The following is a 22589-nucleotide window of genomic DNA, read 5'->3' on the forward strand; positions in this document are numbered from 1 at the left end:
TTGTCACATTTTTGTTAAACTGTTATGAAAGATTGCTTTGAATTTTATGATACATTAATGTATACAAAACAGAAAAAACTCATGTGCAAGAATTAGCAAATTCTACGCATGTAAAAATTCCAGTTACTTGTACGCTATAAATGTCTATTTTTAAATTTACCTTATTTTCTAAGGGAAAAATCTGTTTTAATAAAAACAGAAAAATATTACAATTGACCATTGTAAAAAAATGAGAATTAAGAGGAAAAAAACTAATGCTTGCTGATAAAAAATTTTTAGTTCATAAAATAACAGGTAGTGCTCTTTTTGCACTAAATATTTGTTTTCAACTGAGTGAAATTGTAGGAAGGTGATTTATTGTGAATTAATTAGTATGTTGTAAAGTATTTTTGAATGTTCTAATTCATCTTAAAAAAAATCATAAATGTCATCTTAAAAATGCAAATATAATAAAATTGTTGTAAATATTTTAAAGATTATCATGACCTAAAATTATACTTCTATAATTCATTTTCTGAATGATATATTTAAATTAATGACTAAGTTCTATTTAAATGATTTTTCTAATTTAGGACCTTTTTTAAAAAAATAACTTCAAGCATTTTTACAAACACTTGCTTTATGAATATGTACCAAAAAAAAAACATTTTCTTTTAAAGCCCTGCTTTACAGATTATAAAAATATGCATATTCAATTGTATTAAACTAGATTAGCTATTGAAGGTGTCTGTACGTTTTAGATGCAAGGATAAAATACCTTAACTGTTAACATAATGTTCAGAAAAAAAGAAACTGCCTTTTTCCTCATTCCTTCATGTTCATTAGGGACTTAAACTGTTATGTAAAAATTGAGACTTTATAATGTTAACATCAATGTTTTATGTTGCTTTAATTTTTGTTTTAATGTTCCCTCAAATTCAATTTTTTCTTTTTTGTGGATTTTCAAACATTTCCTAAGTTTCTTCCCCACATAATATAAATTTGGATTAGTCTCACTCAAACAGGAGTAATAAAAGCAGTTTTTTCCCCCTTACTTGAGGAATTTATCCTTAATTAGTTTTCCTTAATTCCGTTGCCTCTGATGAATTATCAAATATGAGCGATTTTTTTTATTTGCAATAAGGTTTACACAAATAATACCTTTTTAAAGTGTTTTATGTTGTAATGAATTCTCAATATCAAAATAGATGTTGTATTTAGATTAGTATAAATAAGTTGACTTGAATTGTTATTTTGCAATAGGTTGCAGCCCGAACTTTAGGTGACCTTGTTCGTAAACTGGGTGAGAGGGTGTTGCCAGAAATCATACCTATTTTGGAGAATGGTTTAGATTCTGATCGTCCTGATCAAAGGCAAGGAGTTTGCATTGGTTTAAGTGAAATAATGGCATCAACGAGTAGAGAAATGGTTCTGACTTTTGTTGACAGTTTAGTGCCTACTGTCAGGTAAGATGTTTTTAAATATAAAACATTTTAAATAAGAAATCTACAATGTTCAACTTTTAATCTAGTATTTCAAAAGAAAAGTATGAGATTTTAATGAGTTAAATTAATAACTTGGATATAAAAATTATTTCCTGCACAATTATATGATATCCTTGTGATTATAATTTAGATCCCTTTTTATATTTTATTTATAAAGATTACAATGAAAACGTGAAAAATTTTAGAAACTTATTTTTAAGTTCTCTTTAGAAAAAAATTGTCTAAATATCTTGAAGTGATTAATTTAATCAAAAATAATATTGAAGATGATCCAATGCAAAAGTAAAAGTTTCCAGTTTTTTTGACATGCTTCTGTACTTATTGATAAATGTAAGATGACATTTAGCATTAAGCAAAAAAATTATGATAGTAAAACTAACTCAACCAAATAAGTTTTCCTCATCTTTCACTGTGTACTTTGCTATTCAATTGAATTCTGTGTGTAACTTAAGATTTGTTTGTTAATAAAGTATTCACTTTAAAAAAAAAAATATATCTATATATTCTATACCGTAAGTTGCAATTTTGTTTTAAAATTTGAATGTGTGAAAAAAAAACCTTAAATCAGAGTGCAGCCTGGAGTTTTTTTTTAATATGCAAAATTTTTTTATTAAAAGCAAACTACTGTTAGTAACATAATGAAAAATTAGTTCTTAGATAAAATGAAAATATTTTTTATATTTTCTTATATCACTGATTTTGTTGGCTAGTTTTCATTAAAAGAAGAATTGTCTTTTATTATTTAAGTATAAGAATTCATGTTTGATTTTTTATTTACTAATAAATCTGGGTGCCACCCTTCAGTCCTCAGAAATAAAATCAGTCTGGAGAAAAATTCGGTGGTCTGAATTTAGTCCTCTAATAGGTTTTTTAAATTAATTATTCTAAAAAAATTTTTTTCTTCTTAAAAAGCATATTTTTTGTTAAAAAAATAAATTAAAAAAAAAATATTTCTTTTTCATAGTTATTGCTGTAATTCTCTCCTAATGTTTTGGAGGATTAAATTAAGATGAATTTCTTTTAATGTAATTTATAGTTAATAATGAAGTGAAAAATAAGTAGAGATATGAACAGCTCCAAGAAAAAGTTAGTGGTGTATTTATTCCGTAATTATTGTAAAATGATATACCAAGTTAACTGTTATATTTGTTTTGTTTGTTGTAAAAATAGACTAATAAAATGAAGAAAATAAATATTTTCTTTAAAAAAAGTCATTGATATAACATGCGGGCCATTTTTGTGGAAAGGTGCATTTAGCAGTCAGTAGGCTACAAATTCTGCTAAACAATGCTGAACTTTTTTAATTAGTTGAAAAAGTTCAATATTAAAATTTTTTAGAGTGGCCTTGGATCATGCCTTTTTTCTATTTCAAAAGTTTCAACTTTTGCCCCTGGACTCGCTCAATGACTTTCTTTCCATTAACAATAATTTTGTATTTGTATAAAGCTTTTCAATAAAATTTTGCCAACTAACCTATTAATTTCTTGCAAATTTATTTCTGCATTGTAAAAAGTATGTTACCAAAAAAATGAACTTTTAGGCCTTGGTGTGAGGATATTGCTCATAGTTTACGAATTTATGTTTTTAAGTAGATTCTGAAAAGTTCCTAAAATTAATTGTGTATATTTTAGACGTGCTTTAAGTGATCCCCTGCCTGAAGTGCGTCTTGCAGCAGCAACTACATTTGATAGTCTCCATTCTACAGTTGGAGTTAGAGCTTTAGATGACATCTTACCTCATTTGCTTAGACAGTTGGTAAGTTGCCCTTTTTGCTCTTTTATGATTGGCTACTTTAAAACGTATTTCTTTATGATTGGCTTATTTATTTATTGCTTCATTCCTGCTAGGTTTAATATTTTAAATGTCATTTTAGGGTAATCCAGCTCAATCTGAATATGCTCTAGATGGTTTGAGGCAAGTAATGGCTATTAAAAGTAAAGTTGTTTTGCCATATCTTGTTCCACAGGTAAATTTCTAATTTTTTTTATTAAAGCATTTATTTAAAATTTTGTTTGACTAAATTTCATTGCTGTTCTTTTTTGTGTATTTTATACTGATTAAAAGTTGTACTTTCTCTATTTTGATTTATTTATTGAAATTATTATCAGTGACAAATTAAGATAGAGTTGGTCTATCATTGTATATTGGTCATGTTGTATTAAAATTTGCTTTTTTTTAAAAAAAGGTTTAAGTGTCTCTAATATAGATCAACGTTAACTCCAAAGGCCACTGGCCAACTAAATGTTGCAAATGACAATTGAAGTTGCCACCTGTTAGTACTTTTTTTGTTGATAATGCATATGTGTACTATTTTTCTAATCAATGTGGAATTATGAATGTCATAATATTCACCAAAAATAACTTTATTTCATACTAGTTTCTTCACATTTTTCATTATTTTTTAAATGTGCCTTTTAATCTTTACCAGAAGTTTTAAATTCTCAATTTTTAAAAATGTGGCCATGCGTTTTAAGATGTGCCTTTTTGAAAATGCTACAGCTGGTCAGTGACAATTAGCAATGTTTCTTAATTTTGCCCTAGAGGAATATAGGGAAAGTAAAAAGGGAAATAAAAATTATAAATTTTTAACAGTTTTTGGTAGTTATTTAACACTAATGAGCATTACCTTTTTTTATAGCTGACAGCTCCACCTGTGAACACAAAAGCCTTATCATTCTTATCTGCTGTAGCAGGAGATGCTCTTACTAGGCACTTGCCAAAAATTCTACCTGCTCTTTTAACAGCTTTGAGTTCTGCGATCAACACACCCACTGAAATACAGGTAATCTTCATAATTTAATCAATACTTACAAACAGAATACTGCAGAAGATCTTAATAATGCAAACCTTGAAGCATTGAATTATATAAAAATGTTATGTTGTTCAGTCGAACCTTGATCCATCGTTCCCACATTTTTCGCTTTCTGGTATATATGTTATTTTAACATTCTCCTCGTAAATGTTATTCTTATAATGTTAATAGATACCTGTTTAGATTATTTTTAAAGTTTGAAGATTCCCATTTACATCGTTCAGAAATTTTAGCGGTGTTTTAAAGAAATATTGAGGTTATTTGGTTTTGAGAAGACAGTAACTCTTGATGCTAAGGATGAAGGCAGAATTAAAGATTTGTAACTGTTTGGGAGAAGAGCCTCAAGCATCACTTTAGATGTTTATGCATCAGTTTATTCAAATATTGAAACTTATGGTGTTGTCTGGACAAAAATGATTACCAAAACTGAAGAAGTGCAAAGTTATGCCTATGAATACGTCAAGTGGAACCAGAACTAGTTGCGAAATTCGCAAAAGGCAACAAATTATGAAAAATTATTGTTTGTGCTGAGAAGAACTATGTTGAGACCAAAGTTTCCAAATATTTTAAATAAATAAATGTATCTTGTATAACAAATATTTTTACATCTATTACTTAAATTTTCAAAAGAAATTTTTTATACTTAATATGAATTTAATAATTTTTAAGCCCATCAATTCTTTCATTTTCAATTCATTATCTGATCTTTTATGTTGACCCTTATTTGTGGTTATCCCATAATCTTTGTTTGAAATTAATCTTTCTATGAGAAACTATCAATCGAGGTTCTACTATATTGATCATTTCACATATCATTAAATTTACATACTAAACATGGAAATTTTCTGTGGAACAGATGAAAATTAATACTTTATACCGATTTTTACGTATAAGTACTTAAAAACACGGAAATATGCCCTAAAGTAATTATTTACAGAAAAAATGCAAAATTATTAAGAGCATTTGGAATAAAATCCAACAACTTTATCGATTTTGTTTTGCTTTAGAGATAATAAAATAATATGGTGCATGAAGAAGTGCATGATATAGATCTTCTGATGTATATTTGTATAAAATATTTCTCGTTATTTTTGTATTGCATTTTCTTATTGAAAAGTATTAAAAATATGTGTTTTTTATAAATATGTTTTTCTTCCTAGACTTTAGAGTATTGCCAAACTGTTGTTTTGGCGGCAACTGATGACTTAGGTGTGCGAACAATTGTTGATCAGCTTTTGGAAGCTACAAGAAGTGAAGATCCTCTACGAAGGCACGCTGCTGTTGCTTTGTTGTGTTCATATTGTTGCCAGAAGAAAGTTGATATTTCTCAACATGTGCCTCAGTTAATCCGTGGCCTTATCCGCTTATTTACTGAAAAGGATCAGAAAGTACTTCAGCTTAGTTGGGAAGCTTTAAATGCCGTAACAAAGGTAAGAATAATGGTTCAATTAATATTTAACTATCATCATTTTGCTCTTCACTGAACATTTTTAAAAGAAATTTTGCCTGCCCTTTTTTTGCTTATTTTTTCGCAGCATTAGTGTTTATACCAATGATATTTTATACTTAGTGGTTAAGTATAGAGCTGTTTAATTGTATAAATTATAAAATAAATGAGTTTTACTTTTTAGAATAAGAATTTCAGCCATAAAGCCCTTAAATTTCTTAAATATCAAATGAAAATAACTTAATTGTATGTATTTAATGTCTAGATGGCAGCACTACTTAAAAATTCTGCTCTGGATTAACAGGGTGCATAGCATTTGTAAAACGTTTTTAATTGTGCTTATTTTTGATTTTCGTTTTTATCATTGAGTGTCTTTAAAAATTGCTACATTTTTTATTTTCTAAAATGTTTCTAAATGGTTTTCATGCTATTCTATTCAACGTTTTCAGAATTTATTCTACTACAATGCAAAAACTTTCAACAATAACAAAAAATTATTGGTGCAAATATCCTAATTATTATATTTTTTTAAAGTGCTTCAAAGTATTTTTTAGTGCTTCAAAGTGAGTTATTTTTGTTGAGAAAGTAGGCTACACACCCTGATTAATATAAGCATCAATTGTTGCAATCCAGTATCAATTTGCTGCACCATTTATTAGTTTTATTATATACTAGTTTAGTACATATATATTAGTTTGGAAATAAGTACTAACTGAAGAAAGTTCTCTTGCTAGTTTCACTCACGCTTCATATTCATAGTATTTATTTATCTCATATCAGTTTTTATTAACCTTGATATCTGAAGCTATATTAATCTTTTTACCGTGTTATTTAGTACTTACAATCATATTACATTTTTCGCCTCATTTTTCATGCTATACTTTTTTTTTCTCCATAATTTTCACTTCGACCGCTTTATTTTTGAACTTTTGCAATACTCATTTTGTGCTCTTTTGACAGATTTGATTGCTCAGGAAAGAGAGAAATTAAAAATGTTTCATTAAGTATTACATTAAATTTATTTTTTAGTCTTAATTAATGTATGAATTTGCGATTGTACCCTATTTGAATCTGTAGACTTATAATATTTTTATTACTTAATTGAATTTGTAAATAATAAGTACTTGTTAAATGTGTTATTGTTTTTATCAAAATATTTGCAGTTTTGTATTCACTTTGTCTTCTGCCTTTTGTTTTTAAGGTCAATATTATTAAATCTGCAATTTATGCTAAAAATGCAGTAAAGAAAACTGTTAAAGTGCAGTTTAAGGAAAACAATTGAAGTTTTACTTTGATTTTGCATTCCATTTGTTAAGCAAGATTTGAATTTATATTGATATGTATTTGATACAAAAAGTTTCAAGTTTTTTGTAATTGATATTTGATACTCAGCATCAGTTTGTAACTGATACCTAATGGTACTTACCCATCTTTACCCTCCATCTGTATCTGTTGTGTATTCTTTTCTTCCATTCAAATTTTTTTTGAAAATGGGTATTGATAATATCTGTATACTCAATGAGACATTGAACTTTTATCTTGGAAGTAATTTTTATACATTCTTTCTTTTGCAGAATTTAGGTCCCTCAGAACAGTTGAAAAGCATAAATGATGTGAGGCAAGCAGTCAGATTTGCTGCTAGTGACTTAAAAGGCGAAGAACTTCTGCCTGGTTTTTGTCTTGCGAAGGTATGCTAAATTATTTTGGGATCTTCAATGTGTAACAAAGTCAAGAATTACAAAATAATATCATAAAAAGGGCTAAGGGGAAAAAAAAGAAAGGGACCTAATCTTGACTTTTTCTTATTTTTATCGTGTAATTTAGTTTTTCCATAGAAGAAAATTAGTAGTTTCTCTTTACTGTAAACTAGTAATTATTTAATTTCATATAGTCAATTCTTCCTCCTCACTTTTAAACTCTTTTTATAGCATGACTAATTATATTAATCATTATATTTTTTTCTTTTTTTACTTTAACTACATAAATTCAGGGCTTGAATTAAACAAGTAAGCCCTTGTTCTGGGACCACTTAAAATTTTGCACATACTGTCATAATATTGGTGGTCCCTGATTTCGGTTTAATTTTTGTCATTGTTTCATCTTTATTGTGAACATGACACTTAATCTGTATTTTAATTTTTCATTCCATTTTATTAATTAAAAAAAATCGAACTTCAGCATATTAACGGACATGGAAAGTAGTGTACAAACTAATAATATTTTTAAAAAATTTATTAATTTACATTGCAGTTTTTAATAATTTTAATGGAACTATTGACATTTTGTTGCATTTTCTTGTAAAATGTCTTCTGATTAAAAATCTTTTCAATATTTTTTTTCAGGGTATATCTCCCATTTTACCAATCTTTAGGGAAGCCATCTTGAATGGAGTGTCGGAAGATAAGGAGCAGGCAGCGCAAGGTCTTGGTGAAGTTATTAAACTCACAAGTTCAGATGCTTTGAAACCTTCAGTCGTTGTAATTACTGGACCTTTGATAAGAATTCTAGGTGACCGATACAACTGGCCCACTAAAGTGGCATTTTTAGAAACACTGGCACTACTGCTAGCTAAGGTAAAATCTATCAAAGATTGATTGAAAATACTTTGAATTTTGGAACCACTTATTCCTTTTAAATTGACTAATTCAGTAGCAAGTATCCATAGAAAAAATTTCACAGTACCTTCCACAAATTGTTACTGATCTTTTGAAACTTTTTCTCCATGAACTTCCAAACTCAACCTAGAACTGCATTTTACTTTGATATCAGATAATTTAATGCATGGTTCATAATTTCAAATTTTTCTGTAGAAAGAATTTATTTACAATATTGTTTAAAATTTTCATAATCCAGAATGAAATGAAGGTCTGAAAAATAGTGAATTAAGTAGTATTTTTGTGAATTGTATATCTGTGTATTGTTGTATTAAAAGTGATAATTAAGTAGTAATTTTTCAATCAGTGCCAAAATAAGCAGCAATTTTTTTAAAACTAAAATGTAAATAATATGAATTTAAATTCTATTCATTGTAAAACAGTTCTAGAAAAGTCTTTTATAATTTAGTTACAACCAATATGGCATTAGCAGTTTATGATGGTTATAGACTAATGGTTTAAGCCAGAATTATTAAATAGGAGTAAGAAGCTGTATGATCTTTAAAGGTTTATAATCATTCTGTCTGGAAAAATGAAACTAAAGACACTATAACTTAATTACTAATTATTTTTAATAATTTAATATCCAATTGGCTTAAAGTTAAAAGGCAAAACTGTTTGTATAATATTTTTGAATAAAAGTCATTTAAATTTGCACACATTATTTACTTAAATTTGTTTGTATAAAAATTTATTAATATTTTTACTATGTATAAATAGTTTATATCTTTAATTTTTTAGTAAATCCTTGAAATATATATTTATTTTAAATTTATTTTGGTTAAAAAAAAATTGTCTTTAAAAAAAGTAAAATGTTGGACGATTTGAATCTTTTTTCACCTTAATGTAATATCTTATTAGGAATTTTAATGCTATAATTAAGGTGTATTTTTTTCTGAATTTATTAAAATTACATTTCAACAAAAATTTTAAGCTAAGTATATTGTTTATTTGACTTCCGGGCTGCGCTAATTTTGCACCCCCGTGTTAAGCTATTTCGGAAACTGTGCACTCATATTTTGAATAAAAAAGTATTTTAGAGTTGATTTTAACTCGCTCTATTTATGGCCAGATATTTTGCCTCTCTCCATGTCTTTCCTATTGTTTTCAATTCACTTATAATTGTCTTGCGCCAAGTTTTTTTGGGTCTTCCTCTTTTTCTTTTGCCGGTAGGGTTCCAATCAAAAAAAATTTTACCTTAAATTTCTCAGGTTAATATAGTTACTGTAAAAGTATTTGTTGTAGTCATTATTAAAATTAATATTTGTAATTAAAAATTATTGCTGTTGTCAAATTTAGTTTTTATCTTCATAGGTAGGACAAATGTTGAAACCCTTTTTACCTCAACTGCAAACAACATTTTTGCGATCTCTTAGTGATGGGCATCGCTCTGTGAGGTTGAGATCTGCAAGTGCTTTAAGTTACCTCATTTTAGTGCACAATAAGCCTGATGTTTTATACTTAGAACTGCACAACGCTGTAAAAAGCTCTGAAGATAATTCCTTAAAGTAAGTTTCTGCATTTTTAAATTATTGCTTAATGAAACTTTTTATCATGTTCACCTTTCAACAGGGTTGGGCTTCTTAAATTTTGTGCAAGACATGTGGGTTTTACTGTCTTTAAGTGTCCTAAATTGACTAAAACTGTCTTAAATTTTCCAAAACTTTGAACATTGGTAAAAGGTAAAAATTCTATATGTTTAACCATTGTACACATAATAGTTATATATATTTGATACTTTTTATGCAATTTACTTTAACTTATTAAAGGAGAACAATATAATATAAGAGGAAAAATTAATAACTTTTGAAGCTGCACAATTCATTGAATAACAAAAGTTAATACCTTATCCTTTAAATATGAATAAATATGCTTTTAATACTGATGAATTATGGTTTTGCATCAGAATAAATAATGCAATATTGAAAATAATAAAACTTTTTTAGTAAAACAAAAACTTGTATTCATTTTGTTTCTTGTTCATAAATTAGTCTTTTATTTTTTACAATAATTTTTTAAAATTGTGTCATAATTTGAATGAAAAGGTTTTAGACAGGACAGTTTAAACCATGGATTAAACCATTCTGTCCTAAACATTGCCAACTCTGCCTTTCAAATTCTAATATTAGCATTTGGGGGTCCTTGTGTCAATGTCTCTTAATTTCACAATTTCTGTTTTTACCTTCAGAGTTTTAAAAGAAATTTTTAAAAATGAGTTATTTCTTGCTGACTATGCATTTAGTGCCTTACTGTTTTACGATTTCTGATGTTACCTATAAATTTTTGATAAATTTAATTTTTCATTTTTTGTGAACTTTGTAATGAGAGTTTTTTAAAAAGTTTTAATAAATAATTTTTCTCTATGTGCTGTTAAACAGAAAAATGCTTCTTAATGAGGCAACTCTTATGCACACTACATATTTAATTAGGCTTATAAGAAATGACTAGTGCCTTAATTTAATTTTACTTTTCTGGAACTTTTCCTATGTTTACCTGTTATAAACATTACTGTGTTATTTGTTACAAATTTAGCATACCACCTTGTCTTCAAAATATAATATTAAAATCAAATTAAATCGATATATCAATCAATAAATAAATAATCAAATAGCTAATCATCAGAATGCACCCTATGGTTTGCACAAAAATGCAACAAGGTGGTTTCATCTATGTTTAATAAATTTAATTGTAATCTAGCCTATCTATTTTTGTTTGAATGGATCTCAAACAGGCAATAGAAGGAAAATGAGGCAAGATACAAGATTGTGTGTGTGTGTGACATGGGCATGTGCTAATTTGCCGGTAAAGTTCGCCCTTGTCAGACACGGGTAAATGCGTTAAGGGGTTGAACAAGATATTAACACAAACTCATTATTTACAGTGACATCTCAATTCATTAACCACTGTACTTTCACACCTATGTAGTTATTTACTCTTTAATCTTAATCTTATTTGTTAATATTAATTTTAATCTTATAAATGTTTTATTTATGAGAGTGGGCAATTTCTCCCATTTAATAATTGAAAATTTCTATTAAAGTTTCATATGCATCATTTTATCCCATGATTTTTTATTCAAAAGAAGAAAAATCTTACATTGAAGTTTTAATATGTTTCAGAGAGACTATGCTACATGCTTTGCGTTGCACAATTAAGCAAGCTGGTGATAAGATGTCTGATCAGATGAAAAGGAATATTGTTACCACGGTTACCGGCATGTTGGGTTATCCAGATGATTCCTGTAGAGTGGTTGCCGCTGCTTGTGTGGGAACTTTATGTGGATTTTTATCGGATGACGAGTTTGAAGATATTGCCAGAGAAAACTTGTTAGGTTAGTAATATCTCTTTTTTTTAAGTAAAAATAAAGGCATTCTAACCCACTGGCAGTTTTGACATTCTTATTTTTACGTCTAAATGTTCTTTTTTTCTTTTTAATCTGTGATTCAGTGTAACTCTCTACCTTCCCATTAAAAAACTGATATGAAGGGACATTATTCTATCTAATTCTAGATAAATGACTGTTTCAGTGTAGTTCTTTGCCTTTCCATTAGAAAACTGTGATGTGAAGAGACATTTTCCTCCAACCTAATTCTAGATAGATTGTAATTCAGTGCAAAAAAAAAAAAAAAAATAAATCCTGATATTTTTTCTATGTACAAGACCATTTATTGGTAAAAAAGTAGGCGAGGTCTTACAATAACACAACAATTTGGGGAAATAAAAGAAATTGACTTTCTATGTTCAAAACAGCTGATGATTTATGTTTTTTTATTACATTTTATTTTTAGTTATAAAGATGCATTAACGCTAATAAGTTAATATTCATATTTGTTAATTAAATATTATTTTTTAGTTATAAAGATGCATTTGCATACCTTATTTCTATGGGTTTGTCTAGATATGTTTTTTCTATTGTCATACAAACTTATCATGACATGATAATATTACTATTTTATTGAAAGTTGATAATATGATATGATAAATGATATAATAGTTGATAATATATGATAAATTTATAGCATAAAAATGTTTTATGCTGTATTCATTGGTTTAATGGTATTATTTTGTTTTAAAAAAATCTAACCAATATTTTAAATAACCAAAACATGAATGAAAATAATTTCTGTATTCATTTTTCTTTGCAACTACTTCAAATTTTTGTCTTACTATAAGACCTTATACAAATTTCAATTAGACTGCCTAGTCTTTTGAAGTTATTTTAAAACCAGCTAACGCATGTAGTGTGTGTTTTTTAAAACAAATTGTTGGAAAATGAGGCCACATTATCTAATAGCTTGTTGAAAAACTTTTGAACATTTGTAAAAGTATGTAATTAAAATCATATTATCTTCATTACATTTTAAACATTCTTGTCTGTAGGATCCCTTAGAATTGGTTGTATAAGACTTGTGATTTTTTCTTTCTTAATTTTTTCAGATGATGATACTTCTCTAGACTGGACCCTTAGACATGGAAGAAGTGTTGCATTAATGGTTTGTTTGAAGGAAGCACCCACCAGAATTCTGAATGATGATTGGGCAGAAAGAATAATCAAAGTGCTCTTAGTCTATATCACAGCTGATAGGGTAATAATCATAACTACTTGCCTCTTTTATAGTACATAGTTTCAAAATAGTTTAGTTCAACTATAATTGTAATAAATTTTAAAGTATCTTTGCATACAATAATTTTAAAAAAAATGTCTACAAGTCTGCATAAAGAAATATTGCATGTAATTTATAAAAATAGATTTTATATAGCCTTTTCCTGTGTTCATTTTATATTACGTTTATCTTAAAATGTGTTTCTTATAAATAAATTTATTATAAAATTTTTTAAAAAGCGGATGAAGAGTCTTATTTGGATTTATTATTGTTATGAAAAGTCAGTAGTTTATTTAGATTATTGGTATTCAAAAAACCACCCAGTTTTCACTCGCTTTTTTTATAAAAAAAATTTATAAATCTTGCAACACATTTTAAGATAAACTTTTAAAAAATCATAGCTATCACCCATTTACATTTTGCAGAAGCTTTCTGCATTTTTGCATATTTTAGCTATTTTTAACACACAGAGATAAGTTTTTCTGCAGTTTTACCTGCCCGTCCGATGTGGACAGAGTTAGTCATACATCACTTCCCCCCAAAAGTTCGAATAGTAAGATGAAAGCAAAGTTTAATATGGAATTTCCTGTTAAAACTGAAGTGACGTATGTTTTTTGTTGAATTTAAAAAACAAAATGTTTTGTTTAAATATACAAGTATTAAGGGTCTGATTTGGGTAGAAAATAATCAGTAACATATATACAAAGTGTGGCTATCAATTTTCAGGACTAATCTAATTACTCTTGAAAATATTATGGGAATTGCATGCTCGTTTGAGCTGTGATGAGACATTAAAGCACTAAGCTGCCATTGCATACCTGCCAACTCTTCTAGAGTTTCTGTAAGATTTTATTTTTACTTTGGTAGCCACTTTTAAGCTTTCAAATTCTAGTCTTGTTTTAATAAATTTGACTTTAATGATTTTGACTACCGTTATGTTTGAATAATTGAAACATGCTTATTGAAAAACAGCTATTCATCTTAACATGTTTTAATGAGTGAGCTAAATATAAATGAAAAATTATGCTTACAATGTCAAAGCATGAATTTAATTTTACTACCACTAGATTAAAGCTTTTTTGAAAAACGTTTAAGTTGATAGGCATGCCGTTGTGACAGACTGGGTTTCAATGCTATGTGGTGGCTAGGAGACCCTCTACTTCAGATCTATGAGTAGCAGCCTGTCTGGAAAGTGAAGATGATTAAAAGGCGGTACTGACCTCCTGATGCTGTTAGTCAAGAAATTGTGGACATAGTAAATTTTTGATTAAAAAAAATTTGTAACAAATGTACAATAATTGAATTTTTATATGTTTATTAACTTAAGATTAATAAAGTACCAGTTTTAAAAGTTACATTATGGCTTGTTTCTATATTTCAGTACTTGAATATAAATTATAGCCATTTTATTTTTTTCAGCTTGCCATAGTCTTGAGTGGTGTGAGAGCTGTAGGCTATTACATGCTATATATGTTACAACAAGAGAAACCTATCCCTCAGTTACTGCTAACTACATTTGCTAAAGTGAGTGCATTAGTGTTAATTCAATCCTTGATGTGATCGAACTTGGTTTTTGCTTACTTGTAACTCACCTATGTATTTAGTTCACATGTTTTAATGTTATTTCTTCCTTTTAGTCAAAAATTTCATGATTTTTTTTTTAAATTAGTTTTTTCTTTTAAATTAATGAACAAAAATTTATATACAGAAATAAATTTTAACAAACAAAATAAATTCCAAATTTGTGAAGAAAAAAAAATTTGCAGTTTTTTAAAAAAAAATTCAATTTTTAATTCTGTTTAATACTTTTTTCTCTGTCCAATACTTTATAATACTCATTAATACTTTATCACAATAAAAATTATTAATGTTTATGAAAAGGTTACTGTTTAAATGTGTTTTCCATATTTCTACAGAGTACATGAAATAGAATACAAATGACTATGATTTAAAATTTGCTTTTATAAATAGTAATGTGCAAAAAGTTTTATGCTGTATAAAATCATATTTTTAGTATTACATATTATAATTCTACCGAATGTGAAATTTAAGTTCAGAAATTTCAAATAAAATTCTGTGGCTATAAAAATTTGATTAAAATTTAATAATAAAAATCAGTTTTGAAATAATAAAAATAAATAATATTTGAAATATTGATAAAAATTTAATTGTTCAACTAGCAAATTTTTTCTATAATGAATTATAAAATCATAGGTTTTGATTATCATATTTATAGATATAATTGTAGGGTTTGATCAAATAATTATATTTATCGATTGAATAAAAATGTTAAAAAAAAAAGCTTTCTTTACTAATGAATTTTTATTTACTTTTAGAGCATGAATCACACAACAAATGAAGTGAAACAAACAGTAGCCCTCACAATACACTTCTTATCTAGAAAATTACCTTTACCTATTTATTTCATGAAAACCGTTGTTCCCCATTTAGTGAATGGAACAAAAGAAAAGAACACGATAGTCAAGGCAAATAGTGAATTTGCCTTAGTTTCTCTACTAAATTTGCGTACAAATGAAGAAACTGCTCAGGTAAATGCTCTTTTTTTTCTTCTCAAATATATACAGTAGGGAACCGATTATCCGGAACGATCGGGACCATCGCTATTCCGGATAACTGATTTTTCCGGTTTTCTGAATCGCTACAAAAAGGAGTTTTTTTTATTGTTAAACCCAACTAAAAAAATTTTTTTTTGGGAAATAATCTTAAAAAGAAGAAAAAACGATGAAGTAATACACTAATGATTATTTCCAAAATGATGGTAAGGTGAACATCTTTCAAAAAAGAAAGAAAAATCCTAAAATCTTACGAGGAAAAAAAATTTTTGTTTAAAAAATGGCGGGAAAATTTATCGAATTTCGCTCCGGTTTTTTGGTTTTCCGGTTTTCTGATTTCCGGATAACGGGTTCTGTACTGTATATTGTTTTAGCTTAGTTTATTAAAAAGTATTTATTAGTTAGTATTACCTTAGATTGAACTTTTAGTTTTTGCTTTCTTTGTATGCAAATGCTAGAAAAACGACAATTTGACTGAAAAATTAATTGAACTCAAACTACTCAATCCTTGTTGTTATGCTAAGAAATTATGAACTATCTTTCAAATTTCATGGGAGGGAAGGAATTCTTGCAACTGCTGAAATGTATTTATTGTTTGTTCTCAAGACTTAAATTACTGATACGCTGCTTGTGCAATAGAAAAATCAATGTTATTCACACAAAAATCCAAATTGAGATTTTTATATATTTGCCTTAAGATATCTAGCGCATTTTTTTTCAAAGTCCAATTTTTTAATCAATTCTTTAAAATTCTATTTTAGCGATAATAGGATTAATAAGGGGAAAAAATAGTAGAGTCAAGTTGCTTTTCTTCAAATCTATCATGTATCACTTACACTTATTGTTTTTCAAGTGCATGACAATGCAAGGTTTGTACAGTTTTTAAAAATCTGTAAAAGTTGTTTCAATAATTGTAATAAAAAATTAAAAAAAAATTATTAGCTCAACTTTAAAATAAAAAAAAAATTGAAATTTTCACAATTAAATATATTTATTATTAGGAAATATTAATTGTGTTAAATATGAACTTATTAAAATATATTTTATTTTCTTACTTTTGCTGTCATTTTTTAGTTTTTTAAGGACTTTACAAACCCTGTGATACATTTTGAAACTGAGTTGTTAATTTTAAAACTAAAATAGTCATTAAATTAATATGAGTTAATTTTAAAACTAAAATAGTCATTAAATTAATATTGTCAAGTAGAGTTCTAGACTTTGCTAGTTTCTTGTGGTTTAGTCCAAAAAAAAAAAAAAAATCCCCCTAATTATTAGTTTAGATAATTTCGTAAAATTATATGAGCGTAAATATACTAAAATTATATAAGTATTAAATACATTAAAATAAGTATTACTACTAAATAATGGAGTGGGCTTCATAATAATCCGTGTTTAAAACTTTTTAAAATTCAAAATTTTTATTTTGTGTATTTTTAAATTCGTTTAAGAAAATGTTTCAACTACACTACTGGCCATTAAAATTGTTACACCAGGAAGGCAACAAACCACAAACGTGAAATTTGCAAGACGGTTAAAGCATGTCGTGGTATGCAAATGATTAGCTTATAAGCGCATTCATGCTAAGTATGTAGCTGTAGCGACACTCACAATGTGTCTAGCAGAAGATATTTGACAGTAAGTTTCTCATACGGAAATTGAATTTGAGCATTGTTCTCTGGTAAAAAAGTTTTGTTATGCTTAATGTTAATGGTATGTAAGAAGGAGAAATGCCTACCAGCTTGTGTCTGAGTTTGATCGATATCAAATTGTGGCCTACCGGGATTGCAGTTAATTATACCGAAGTATTGCTGCTCGCGTTGGTCGAGATCCCATGACTGATCACGACTGTTAGCAGAATATAGAATCGATGGGTTCATGACGGTCGTGTGTAACGCCATGCAGGATCTCAGCAGCTCACTAACAGCCACGAAGACAGACATGCTATCCACATGGCCTTAAGGGATCGTACAGCTACTCCACGAACCCTGAGTTAACAAATGGGATCATTTGCAAGACAACAAGTGTCTGCTCGGACAAATTAATGACATTTGCAGCACCATGGTTTCGACTACCCATGACGCTGTATTACAGGCAGGTCTTCAATAGTGTGATCAACAATGAACCTTGACGCAGGAATGGCATGACATCGTCTTTACATGTGAATCCAGGTTCTGTATACAGCATCATGATGGCCTCATCCTTGTTTGGTGACATCGTTTAGAACGCCCATTGGCAGCCTGTATTCAATATCGTCATACTGGCACATCAGCTGGAGTAATGGTATGGGGTGTCATTGGATACGCGTCTCGATCACCTCTTGTTCAAATTGTCAACACTTTGAACAGCAGCCGTTACATTTCTGATGTGTTAGGGCCAGTTGCTCTGCCTTATCTTCGAGGCCTCCATAACGTTAAGTTTCAGCTGGACAATGCACGACCGCATGTTGCCCGCACTGCCTTGACCTTCCTTAACACAGAACATGTTTGCCTGCTAACCTGGCCAGCACGTTCTCCTGGTCTCTCACCAATTAAAAACATCTGATCAATGGTTGCCGACCGCTGGCATGCCACCACACGTCAGTCACTTCGGTCGATGAATTGTGGCATAATGTTGAAGCTACGTGGAACGCTGTACCCGTCCATGCTATCCAATCTGTGTTCAACTGGATTCCCAGGAGAATAACTATTGTTATTGCTGCCAGGGGAGGCTGTTCTGAGTACTGATTCCTCAGGATCTATACATGCAATTACCCTGAAAATTTAATCACTTGTTCTTCCAACTATAATGTATGTGCCTAATGATATCATTTCTAATAAATATCATATATCTAATAAATATCAGTGCCTAATAAATATCATTCTGTTATTTGCATTCCTTCCTGGTGTAGCAATTTTAACGGCCAGTAGTGTATTTTAAAAGGGTTAGTTCTTTAACTTCTACCAACTCAGTTTATGGTACAATAAGCTTGCCTTTCTTTGCAAAAAAGCGGTTTTCTCATGTTTTTCAATGGAGAATCACTTGGCAGGGAATTTTTTTTCCTTTATTTTTTTTAACAACTTTGCTTAGTTAACAAGTCAGTGAAAAAGTTTTTTCCTATTATAGTAAGTTAAAAAAATTGTTGTTGATCCATTAATATCTATTTAAATTTGTTGTTATTACAGTAATATATTGGTTTAATGATTATGTCCTAGGACTCCATCTTAATGGTTTAAAGGAGTGACCTTCAAATATGCTAATAAATTGTTGCAGCAGAAGTACAAAATCAAGCACAAAAATGCACTTTCTTTGACTAAACATTCCTTTTTTTCAACAGATTAGATTTTTGACTCCCAAAATAAAAGTGGGTAGCACCAATCTGGGAAATATGGTCCCGATAGTTATATTACTTTTTGCGTATTTCACCATATCTCGAGAAAATTTAATCGAATTGAAAAATCTGAACGCATTTATAAAATTCATTAATTTAAAGATGGTTATACAATTCATTTATTCAAAATGCATGCAAAAAATAAATTTTAGTAAATATTTATTGATTTTTACTATTTTATTCAGTAATAGTCAAAAAAATTTTAAATTGTAAAGCATAAAATTTTTTGCATCACTTTAAAATATCTTATTCTACATGGCAACATACAAAATTTCAGCAAAATTGTTTGAATAATGCCTAAGAAATCAAATTTTCAAAAAAGTCCTATATTTAAAATTTGATTCATCAGAAAATATTCAACCGATTTTGCTCAAATTTTGTATTTTGCCGTGTAAAATTAGATATTTTAAAATCATGTAAAAAAATTTATCCTATACAATTCCAAAATTTTACAACTTATTTTTTATAAAAAATAGTAAATATTTACTGAAATTTATAATTTGCATGGAATTATCTTAGCACACAATTATAAAATTTGTTTATGCAAAGATTTTTCAATTCGCTTAAAAAGTTCAGGAGATATGGCAAAATACGCAAAAAATAATATTATTATTAGGTATTCTAAACTTTGGAGACTGTTAAATTTAAAAAAATATATTATTTTTCCAGTGTTAAATTTAAAAATATTATTTATTATTATAATTATTATACTGTAAACCAGGTATAACTTAAAAATTGGTATTCAGTATTGACAAAAGTAATTCAGGTATAATTTATAAAAATTTATACTGTTATAGTTAAAGAAAATTAAACTAACCAGGGTTACATTTAAATTATACATTGGATCGTAAACGTGGTTAAAATTTATTTTTAATTTCAAGGATCATTTTTAACATATAATGTCCTTTAATAAAATAATAATATAATAGATCGTATAGAATTTGGAATAATTATTTAATAGTTTACACTTGCGTTGTGAACAATTTAAATCAAAAATCAAATAATGTATCTAAAAATATTCAAATAGTTACAGCGTGATTCTAATGTTAAATTAATTAGCATATTCATACTTTAAAACTAACATTTAAATTCAGTATTTACTATTTGTCCAACGTGCTCGTGCCGGCCATCCACGTGACTCGAAAATCTGTTAGAAAAATTAATCTGCTAAGCTAAACAGCAATTTGGGCTGTAATTAATTTTAAGCAATGATAATGGGCATTATTTAACGAAATATTTAGTTATTTAAAAAAAAGGATTATAGATAACCTTAGAGAATCATGGCACTAGACTGCACATGCACGAAATTTAATCCTATCCAAGGAATTAGCACGAGGCATAGTCAGAATTAAAGACAAATATAACTTTTAAAAACAAAAATGTATTAAAACATAATTCTTGGTTACAACACATATAAAACATTCTTCTTAACACAATAATTAGAATGTCTTAGGAATTCAAAATTTTGGTGTAACATCTCCAAAACAAAATCTCAACTGTTACAACACTTTAATATATATTATGGAAAATAATTCACATTTAACAACTTATAAAAAATTAGGCTGGGTTTAAAAAATTTTTTTATTCGCACGTGGTTTAAGATTATCGGCGTAATTAGATTATCAAGTATCTATTTTAAGTTAATTTAACATTATAACACTTTTCGACATTGTTAATTAAAGACGTTCGACATTGTTAATTAATATTAATTACTAATTTAATACGCCAGTTTGAAAGGAAAAAAAAATACTTATCGGTTATCCGGTCCCTGGATCCAGGGCCTAGTAGCCCTTAAATATCTACCTAAAAAAACGTGCTACTTTTAAGGAAAAATTACAAGACTGGCTAACGCGCTCTGCGTCGAAAGAAAAAAAAAAAGAGGGAGAAAAACAGCGCTCTCTGGCAAGCTCTGATAGGCTCTCATACCATTATGTCACTCCTACTCATCCATTACATCACTCCTCTTCAGCCATTTACTGCTTGTTGGGGAAAAATCGTTTGCGAAGGGACTTTAAACTCAAAAAGGGGAAAATCGCTTGCACGTGACCCAGCCACCAGCCAATTGTACAAAACAGATTAAACATTAAAAATAAAATGAAAATAGTTTTAACAATTCAATTAATGGTTCGTGATGTCTCAATTTTTTTTTTTGTTTATAAAAATTTATGTACAGATGAAAATTAATATATAACAAGACCATATTTCTCAGATTGCGCGACCCTATATTTTTGAGGTCAAAATCCAAATCTGACGAAAAAAGGTATGTTTGTTCAGAGAAAGTACATTTTTTTGTCTGATTTCGTGACTTAAAATATCGGCACTAATTAATTAGCATATGTTAGGTCACCCCTCTAACCGTTAAGATGGAGTCCTAAAACGTGAGTGTCCAATTATTAGATCATAAGTAATTCAGGGTAGTCTGTTTTTTTTTTTAGTGCACTGTACATGCGTAATCGCTTTGAAATTCCAATCATTTGCATGTCTTACCTCACTTTACATTTCATGTAATGTATATTTAATTTGAAGATTCCTTTATGGTGTTACAATGTACACAAACACGAGTGTAATTTAGTTATAGTTTCTCTTTATAAAATTATGTCCAAGAATAATTTTGACTGAAATATATGTTTCGTAAAATCTACTAGACTAGTCTCTTTTATATAGGCTGTTATGCCTTAATCACACTACTTGAGAAAAATTATAAAATAAAGCTTTAGTGTTTTCTATCCTTGAAGGCAGTTTGGACTAAATAGCTGAATTAAATAAATGTGCAATTTTTTTTTAAAACTGTAATTTCCATAAAATTGCAAATACAAATGCAATTTTCTCCATGCAATGCTGTATAGAAGGGGTAGTATATACAACAAAAAAAAAAGTTTGACCCTTTAATCAGGGATGAGATTTTTCCGCTTTTTAGCGGATTTCCGCTTTTTTCACTTTTATCTCTTGAATTTCAGCTTTTTTTTAATCAAAAATTCAGATTTTTCTAAAAATTTAACTTTTTTTAATAAATATTCCGCTTTTTCAGAAAATTCACCGATTTTCAAAGAGAAACAGGAAATTCGAACTACATAGCTACCAATCCTTTCTCATTTTTACTTATTTTAGCTATTTTCTCCCCTTTTACTCACAGCAGATAAGATTTTCCGAATTTTTTACCCGCCCTCCAGATAGATCCGATTTTTGTAGTTAAAACGACACTGCTTCTGACAAGCCTTTTAGAGGTCCCAAGCCTGGAATCTGCTAATATCTCGATCTTATTCACACGATTTTAATATCAAACATAGCTTTTCATATTTGCGTGTTGCAAATCTTATTCACGCAATTTGAATATTGTACGTTGCAATTCTTATTTAGGAGGTTTAAAAATCCGATATTGTGATTCGTATTTACGCCTTTTTAAAAACCTATGTAGCGATTCGTATTCACGCAAGTTTAAAATTCAACGTCTTGATTTGCTCATGCGGTTTATAATATCAAACATTGATTTTCGTATTTATACGTGATTTTAATGAATTTGTATTTACGCGTTTTAAAAATTCTATATCCCAGTTTGTATTTTCTCATTTTCAAAATCGTATATCTAGTTTCATATTCACACAATTTTAAGATCAACTATCGCGATTCTTGTAAGAAGTAAATTTTTTT

The 22589-nt window shown here is 28.2% G+C and overlaps 1 protein-coding gene across 1 annotated transcript in view; it reads left to right on the plus strand.

The window, feature by feature from the left end:
• LOC107439203 (lethal (3) 80Fj) overlaps positions 1-22589 on the plus strand; it is a gene marked incomplete in the record, with an annotated part of 81201 nt that overhangs the window by 53743 nt on the left and 4869 nt on the right. The window contains 12 exon segments of the mRNA XM_043051809.2: positions 1243-1445; positions 3116-3239; positions 3358-3450; positions 4123-4266; positions 5457-5726; positions 7318-7431; positions 8086-8316; positions 9712-9905; positions 11517-11728; positions 12835-12983; positions 14421-14525; positions 15338-15550. Coding sequence (XP_042907743.1) covers positions 1243-1445; positions 3116-3239; positions 3358-3450; positions 4123-4266; positions 5457-5726; positions 7318-7431; positions 8086-8316; positions 9712-9905; positions 11517-11728; positions 12835-12983; positions 14421-14525; positions 15338-15550 — 2052 coding nt within the window.

The sequence above is a fragment of the Parasteatoda tepidariorum genome, chromosome 5 (genome assembly GCF_043381705.1).
Source record: "Parasteatoda tepidariorum isolate YZ-2023 chromosome 5, CAS_Ptep_4.0, whole genome shotgun sequence".
NCBI lineage: Eukaryota > Metazoa > Arthropoda > Arachnida > Araneae > Theridiidae > Parasteatoda > Parasteatoda tepidariorum.